Source organism: Mobula hypostoma, chromosome 5, assembly GCF_963921235.1.
Source record: "Mobula hypostoma chromosome 5, sMobHyp1.1, whole genome shotgun sequence".
NCBI classification, from domain to species: domain Eukaryota; kingdom Metazoa; phylum Chordata; class Chondrichthyes; order Myliobatiformes; family Myliobatidae; genus Mobula; species Mobula hypostoma.
In genome coordinates this window covers 12,738,063-12,746,768 of record NC_086101.1, presented here as the reverse complement: position 1 = coordinate 12,746,768, position 8,706 = coordinate 12,738,063, and the positions used below count along the sequence as shown (strand labels likewise).

General features: G+C 44.4%; 1 protein-coding gene across 1 annotated transcript; it reads right to left on the bottom strand.

The window, feature by feature from the left end:
• Positions 1–488: 488 nt before the first annotated feature.
• LOC134346450 (testis-specific H1 histone-like) lies at positions 489–3,714 on the bottom strand. Its single transcript, XM_063047820.1, has 2 exons — positions 3,013–3,714; positions 489–1,298 (listed from the first exon to the last, which is right to left on the bottom strand). The coding sequence occupies exons 1-2, from the start codon at positions 3,675–3,677 to the stop codon at positions 647–649; spliced, it is 1,317 nt and encodes a 438-aa protein (XP_062903890.1). The 5' UTR covers positions 3,678–3,714; the 3' UTR covers positions 489–646.
• Positions 3,715–8,706: the final 4,992 nt, after the last annotated feature.

Sequence of the window (8,706 nt, the reverse complement as noted above, 5' to 3'; positions counted from 1 at the left end):
ACCACCCCACTGTGTCCATTACGTCCTTCTCCTGCAGTGCCTGCAGGACATTACGTGCCGACCACTGTCCAATTGTGTTGTGGCAAATGCGTTGGCTTTGAGGAACTTTTCTATGAAGGACAGTTATGGAGGCAACGACCAGCTACAGACTTTCAAACCGCCCCCCAGCCATTCAAGCAATACTGTACTGGCTCGGCTCGGCTCCCGCTCTCATCGCGTCATTTAAAGGCAGGACGAGGACTCAATAGGAACAACCTCGGAACCCCACCCCCGAGCGGACCAATCACATCCATCCTCTGATTGACTCCGCCCACGTCGCGTTCCGGCGTTCATCCCCGGCCAACGTCTTCCTGCCAATTCAAAGGTTCAAAGCACATTTACTGTAAAAGAATGTGTAAATTATGCAAAAAATACACTCATGTAGTCAGCATGCGCCGGCCACTTGCAAATCAATCATTCAATATAGCAAATGTTAGTTTCATTCAAGTTTTTATTGAAAGTTAATGTTTGCTATTTGGTGCTAACAATATTTCCACGGAATCGCTTCATTTATCCCAATTCCGCAAATAATAAGCCAAATAATTTTGCTCTTGATGAAGTATTTCGTGGCTCTGAAAAGAGCCGTTGTCTCTGTTGATGCCTTTATTCAGGTGTTCTGGTGCTGCTCTGAGCCAGCTTCCTCGGCGGACGGCGTCCGTGCCTCAGGCTTCTCCGCTTTTACCGGCCGTTTGGTTGGTTTCCTTGGTTTCGGACGTTGGCGACTTGCCTTCTTACCTTTCCTGACTGCTTTTTTCCCCGGGACAGTTTTCGGTTTTCTGCCGTCTTTCGCCCACTTCTTACGGCCGCCGAATTTCTTCACCCCCCGAGACATCTTTTTGGGTTTCTTAGCGGGGGCGGGTCTCTTGGCCGCACGTTTTCCCCTCGATGTTTTGACGGCGGAGGTTCGTGATACGACCTCTTTCTTCTCTGCCCGCGCCACCTGGTCCTTCTGTTCCTTGCTGAGTTTGAAGGAGCCGGAGGCTCCCTTACCAGTGGCGTTCACTAACGAACCCTTTTTCACCATGGTCCTCAGCGCCTGGATTATCCGGGAGTTGTTTTTCGTTACGTCGTAGCCGCTGCCCGATAGCACCCTCTTGACACCGGCGAGCGAGAGGCCGCGGCGCTCCTTGGTATCCGCCACCGCATGTATGATCACCTTGGATATGGAATTATTCTTCGGCGCCTGCGGAGCTTTGGTCTTCTTCCGAGTACGTTTGGTCCGTACCAGGTCAGACATAGCCCCGCACGATTCACTCTCTCTTCAGAAGTGAAGTGTTTCCAGCAACTGCCGCTATTTAAGAGCGGGCGCCGGACGGTGCAGAGCCAAGTTAGCGCGAACGTCTCGATGCACACACAAAGGAACTCAGCAGATTCGTGTGGGGGAAACTATGAATAGACCACCTTTATGGTGCAGAGCTTTCGTTTGAACTCGGCTATGGTATTCTTCATCTGGGCTCGATCCTTCAAAAATCTCGATCTCAGGTTTTCGTCTCCTTAAATGTTTATATATATATGTATACTGGTAGATATAAACAGCTTGTGTGTCACGCTGGAGTAAGAAATGATTTTACCGACAGCAAGTGAGCGAGAAAATATACGTTGTAAACCCTAAAACAAAACATCAAATTTGAATCCATTCACAGATGCAACGCAACATTCACAAATTTGTATTATATCGAGATTTTAGGATTAAGTTTCACAATGAGAAAATGTCAAACTAAATCAACGTTTGGAGAGCTTGATTGAAACCCGCACCAAGGAGAATCTAGTTTTTTTTTTAAAAAGCAATTAATTAGCCAAATACTCTCTGCATTCAGTGTTAGTGAAATTCGGACGCGAGCCGGTTCACCATGCAAACGCTCAAACATTGAAATGAGGTTTTTACTATAACTCCTGTATTTTCGTTCACAAAATGTTTTATAGAAATCGAGTGTTAAGACATTAGGAAATATTAAGAAGAAACGAGGATGTTCCAGATTAAAATGAAATCGCCCGCCGCTCCTCGCCTTCATCGGTTCGTATAAGGTTTACTTGTGCAGTGTAATTGTTTTAATCTAATAATTAAACTAGTTCAAGTCGTCCAACCCGGTTTGTAGAGAATTAGTTACTTTTCAACACTTGGAAAGGTAGTGACTGGTGGATGAATGTGATTCTACTGTCAAAGAAATTACGCTGCCTCTTTCAAAATTGAAATAATATTCGTTTGGTTCACTAGTTAATATTTACAAAAGAAAAAGCGCGTTTTGAATATTGTTAAGCATCACCAAAATTAGATCACCTGAAATGTAACCTAAGAAACAACGAATCGCTGCTTTTAGTCTTTGGAATGGAGGGTTTGACACAATGAGATGTATTGCATATCATTGAGTCAAGATGCCAGAGAAGATTGCCACGCCGGCCCGAACAGTTCACTGGTTATGCAGGCAAAAATTTGGGAAGTTGGTTTAATCGCACTGCCCTGCTGTTGGTTCCCACCTTTCAAAGGCTAGACCGGGAATTTTAACAGCATTAATGGTTGGGTCTCCTCACTGAGATTCAAACTTTCGCTGTCATTGAGTGTTGTTTCTAAACACCATTATTTTCTCTCAATTACTGAAACTCATCCCTCTTTACTCGTTACTAATCTCCCTGCAAACGGATTTTTCCCCTCTACAATGTAGACCAGTTTCGCACTTCGAATCTGCCCGTCCCTGGCATGTAGTTTATTTAACCCCATATTTCATGCAGGAGGAACTTAGCAGCTACTATAGAAGGGGAAATTAACAGTCAATCTTTCATGGGGAGACCCTTCAGGGCTGGAAAGGAGGAAGAATCTAGATTGTACACAGTACCTCCTTGTTTTAACGTGGTTTATTTGATCAAGTGAATTATTGTAGTGGCATTCGGCTCAATTTTTGTCGTTTAGTGGCTCTGAAAAGAGCCGTTGTGTTCAAGGCTAGGTTCAAATTGTTGTTTGCGTTCAAATTGATTCACTTCAGCCGAGAGGCTTTCTTTTTGTAGGGTTTGCGAGGGCGCCCAACTGGCAGCCGCCCAAGTTTTCCTTTGCCCGCCTTCTTCCTGCCACGGGGCGCCTTGCGTACGTAGGATACTTTAACTTTGGGGGATTTAGGCTTCATGCGCCGGCCGCGGCCCTGCAGCCTACTCTTCCCCTTGGCCGCCCCTTTCTCCTTCGAAGTTTGGCCGCTCTTGATCAGCAGCGAGTTCTCGTTACGCATCGGAGTGATCTTAGCTGCCGGTGGCTTCTTAGCCGCCTCTTTCTTCAGCGCGGAGGCGCTAGTCGATGGCGGCTGGTTGCTCTGGCCTTTGCTGGAGCGATTGAATCGAAATGATCCGGAGGCGCCGATGCCGCTGGTCTTCACAAGCGAGCCTTTCTTCACCAGCCGCCGCACTGTCTGGTTAACGAGGTTGTTGTGGCGGTTCACATCGTAGCCCTTGCCTGACAGCTCTTTCTTGAGGGCGGCTAGCGAGATGCCGCGGCGCTGCTTGGTGGCCGCTGCCACCGACAGAATGCGTTCAGTCACCGTGGGGCCGCCTTCCCCCTTCTTGCGAGAATGCCGCTTCTTCCTGTGGGCCATCGCCTTGGTCACCCCACTTCCAGCGGGGTCACCGATAGCTTCGACCTTGTGACTCTCAGCCATGGCAGGCAGGTTAGGTGTCGCTCTCTGGCCCACTTGCCGTTCCAGTACCGTTGGAAGTGCACAGGCATCGAGCCCCGGCTTCGCCTTTATATCACAGAGGCGGACGCGAAGGAGACGACCAAAAATCCCTCGCACCTTCGCCAAACCTCCCGTTGCCAATTTTGTGTTTTTTCCTTTTCTAAAACCCATGGGTCCCCGTAAACCCGCCCACCACGCCAAACCAAACCCGCTGTGTCTCTTCCGAACGGATGCAAAGCATTCGATTTCCCAGGCGTTGCGAGTCTGTGCTTCATTAAACTCGCCAAAAGCTCCAGCTAGTTGCAAAAATCATTGGTCCACGTTGGCATTTTGCTCCTTCTTCCTGAGAAACTACGTGCAATTCTTCGAGCTCTGTCGGAATTTAAACATTCCCTTCAAAGCCGAGTTGCCAAGGAAAATGCTTCAAAAAGAAACATTCGTTTCTCGGGTTATATTGCACTAAAAGTATTATATAAACGTGGCTGCAGTAACACAGGTCATTCACGAAACGATAACATGTAAGAACTATTAAGCCAACGGGATTGCTCGACATATTTAGTGACTGTTTCAAGAAGTTTCATTCCAAGAATGGATTCGCGCATTTTGAAATGTATTTACGATGGATATAAGAAAGATGACGCCAATTACTACCTGCAAAAACATTCGGATGTCTGTGCTGATGATCAAAGCATTAACTATTCAGCAGGCCTGGAAGATCAGTGAGGAGTAAAACGGACCAGTGAGTGTCAATGAAAGGATCTGAAACATAATTTCTGCATTCTCCAGGCCTGTTGAAAATTTCAACTCGCGGGATCTTGTTCACACGATTCCAGCTGCAAGGCTTCGGGTCTGGATTCTACCACGAAGTTATCCCACAGTCCGTTCCCTATTCGCTTGGCACTGTTACTCCTTTTACCGCAGTAGGCAGTGGATCCGGCCCATTAGGAATAAAATAGAAGTAAACCTTTCAAGTGTTCTTTTGTTTTTACACACAGTTTAAGGATGTCCCAGAGACACAATTAGGTCTGACCTGAAAGTTAATGGCGTTGAGATGAAATAATTCAGCCTTGATCGAACGATCTCACACCACCAGGTTTAGGAACATTTATTACCCCACAAACATCGGGCTCCTGAATCGGTGGAGATAATTTCAGTCACCTCAAATCTGAACTGATTCCTCAACCTTCATTTTCACTTTCAAAGACTCTTGACAAATTTTGTTCTTGGTATTGTTTGTTTGTCTGTCTGTCTATTTTTTCGATTGTTTGTTTATATATTTACACAGTTTGGCTTCTTTTGGACATTTGTTGTTTGTCAGGTGTTGTAAATGTGTTCTTTTCATAAGTTCTATTTCTTTATTTTTCTGTAAATGTCGATAAAATTTGACTGACTTTGAAAGGTAGTGCAGACTCAATGGGTTGAAAGGCTTAAATCTGCTCCAATGTCTCATAGTCTTATGTAACCACTTAATGTGGAAAATATAGTAGCCAATATGCACACAGCAAGATCACACAAACTGCATGAGATAATAAGCAAATCATCTGTTTTGATTTAGGGGTGGAGGGATTTTTTAACAAAATCCCCAGATATCATTGTTCACCATTTTTTTTCTCTTGGAATACTACCATAGGGAGGGCGTTGTTCAGAGCTAGAATTTCCTGCTGGCTCTATGGTAGACCTTGCAGTTCCTGGTGGAATTAGAGAAAGTATCACAGCCAACCACAATGAAGCAATGCAATACATTCCCACGCAAGGTCCGGAGAGGAACCTTGTGCAGTTTCTGTAAACGTACCATCTTTGTTTCAGCTTGCTCAATGATAGTCACCAATAGGAGGAAGTCAAAGGACAAGGTATATTTGATGAAATTACAAATGGACAGGATGCAATAACAAGATAGGTTGCAAGTGTCAAACAGCTAGCTCCATAAAGTTTCTGTTGACTTCATTCAAAGTGAAACTCGGATGCATGGTAATAATTCATAGGAGTTAGGGTCGGAGACATACGGCACAGAATCAGTCCCTGTGATTCATTAATTCTTAAGTGAAGGGTGGCAGCGTAGCATAGCAAATAGCATAATGCTATTACAGCGCCAATGATTCCCACCTCTTGTCAGGTAGGAGTTTCTACCTTCTCCCCAAGACCACGTGGGTTTCCTCTGGTTGTCCAGGTTTCCTTCCACTTTTGAAAGACATACGGTGAGGGTTAGTGAGTTGTAGACATGCTGAGCTGCCCCCAGCATAATACTCGCTTATTCGATTTGATACAAACAACACATTTCACTGTGAGTTTCAATGTACATGTGACTAAAAACAAAACTAACCTAATCTAAAGAGTAACATGTGCGGTAAACAAAGAGGAACCAGTAGATTGACAGAAGGCATTAGATAAAGTGCCACATGACAGCTGCTGTTGTACAAGGTGATGGATTGGTCTGGTTGCTGACCAGATGGTAAACAGGAACCAGGGAAAATGAGTCTTTTTCTGCTCTGTTCTGATTGCTTAATCCACAGACTCAGTTTCAAGCTCTCTTTACAACTCATGTTCTCAGTAAGTTGTAATGGATGGTGTGCCACAAGGACGTGCAAGGCCCTCACGCATTTTGTATATCATTTATACAAATGGCTTGGATAAAGGCAGCAAAGCAATACATTTGCTACATTTACCTACTAAATATTAAAAAGACATATATGAAGTGGATGTGTAGAGGACGTTTCCAACAGGGGCAGACTCTAGGACTGAAGTGCACAGCCTCCGAATGGAAGGGCATCCTTTCATAACAAAGATGAAGAGCAATTGCTTCAACCGGAAGGTGATGATTCTGTGTAATCTATTGTCACAGACAGCTCTGGAAGCTAAGTCATTGGGTATATTTAAAACAGAGGTTGATAAGTTCAGAATCGGATTTAATATCACCAGAATATCTTATGAAATTTGTTAACTTTGCGACAGCTGTACAATGCAGTACACAATAGAGGAAAAAATGAATTGCAGTATGAATATATATAGAAACATAGAAAACAGATACAGGAGTAGGCCATTCGGCCCTTCGAGCCTGCACCGCCATTCAGTATGATCATGGTTGATCATCCAACTCAGAACCCTGTACCTGCCTTCTCTCCATACCCCCGATCCCTTTAGCCACAAGGGCCACATCTAACTCCCTCTTAAATATAGCCAATGAACTGGCCTCAGCTGTTTCCTGTGGCAGAGAATTTCACAGATTCACCACTCTCTGTGTGAAGAAGTTTTTCCTCATCTCGGTCCTAAAAGGCTTCCCCTCTATCCTCAAACTGTGACCCCTCGTTCTGGACTTCCCCAACATTGGGAACAATCTTCCTGCATCTAGCCTGTCCAATCCCTTTAGAATTTTATATATGTTTCAATAAGATTCCCCCTCAATCTTCTAAATTCCAGAGAGTATAAGCCTAGTCGATCCAGTCTTTCTTCATATGAAAGTCCTGCCATCCCAGGAATCAATCTGGTGAACCCTCTTTGGCAAGAATGTCTTTCCTCAGATTAGGGGACCAAAACTACACACAATACTCCAGGTGTGGTCTCACCAAGGCCTTGTACATCTGCAGAAGAATCTCCCTACTCCTGTACTCGAATCCTCTTGCTATGTATGCCAACATACCATTCGCCTTTTTCACCGCCTGCTGTACCTGCATGCCCACTTTCAATGACTGGTGTATAATGACACCCAGGTCTCGTTGCACCTCCCATTTTCCTAATCGGCCACCATTCAGATAATAATCTGTTTTCCTGTTCTTGCCACCAAAGTGGATAACCTCACATTTATCCACATTAAATTGCATCTGCCATGAATTTTCCCACTCACCTAACCTATCCAAGTCACCCTGCATCCTCTTAGCATCCTCCTCACAGCTAACACTGCCACCCAACTTCGTGTCATCCGCAAACTTGGAGATATTGCATTTAATTCCCTCGTCTAAATCATTAATATATATTGTAAACAACTGAGGTCCCAGCACTGAGCCTTACGGTACCCCACTAGTCACCGCCTGCCATTCTGAAAAGGTCCCGTTTATTCCCACTCTTTGCTTCCAAACCAATTCTCTATCCACATCAATACCATACCCCCAATACCGTGTGCTATAAGTTTGCACACTAATCTCCTGTGTGGGACCTTGTCAAAAGCTTTTTGAAAATCCAAATATCCCACATCCACTGGTTCTCCCCATCCACTCTACTAGTTACATCCTCAAAAAATTCTATGAGATTCATCAGACATGATTTTCCTTTCACAAATCCATGTTGACCTTATCCAATGATTTCACCACTTTCCAAATGTGCTGTTATCACATCTTTGATAACTGACTCGAGCATTTTCCCCACCACCGACGTTAGGCTAACCCGTCTATAATTCCACGGTTTCTCTCCCTTCTTTTTTAAAAAGTGGGGTTACATTAGCCACCCTCCGATCCTCAGGAACAATCCAGAATCTAAAGAGTTTTGAAAAATTATCACTAATGCTTCCACTATTTCTTGGGCTACTTCCTTAAGCACTCTGGGATGGAGACCATCTGGCCCTAGGGATTTATCTGCCTTTAATCCCTTCAATTTACCTCACACCACTTCCCTACTAACATGTATTTCCCTCCGTTCCTCAATCTCACTAGACCCTCGGTCCCCTACTATTTCCAGAAGATTATTTATGTCCTCCTTAGTGAAGACAGAACCAAAGTAGTTATTCAGTTGGTCTGCCATGTCCCTGTTACCCATGATCAATTCACCTGTTTCTGACTGTAAGGGACCTACATTTGTCTTAACCAATCTTTTTCTTTTCACATATCTATAAAAGCTTTTACAGTCAGTTTTTATGTTCTCTACCAGCTTTCTCTCATAATCTTTTTTCCCTTTCCTAATTAAGCCCTTTGTCCTCCTCTGCTGGACTCTGAATTTCTCCCAGTCCTCAGATGTGCCGCTTTTTCTGGCTCATTTGTATGTTTCTTCTTTGGAATTGATACTATTCATAATTTCCCTTGTCAGC

Bases quoted from the DNA above. Each gene is read 5' to 3' on its own strand.
- LOC134346450 (XM_063047820.1), bottom strand. From the start codon at position 3,677: ATGGCTGAGAGTCACAAGGTCGAAGCTATCGGTGACCCCGCTGGAAGT. The intron at 1,299-3,012 runs GTGAATCAATTT...TCACTTCTGAAG, and splicing joins AAGAAAGCCTCTCGGCTGAA to AGAGAGTGAATCGTGCGGGG.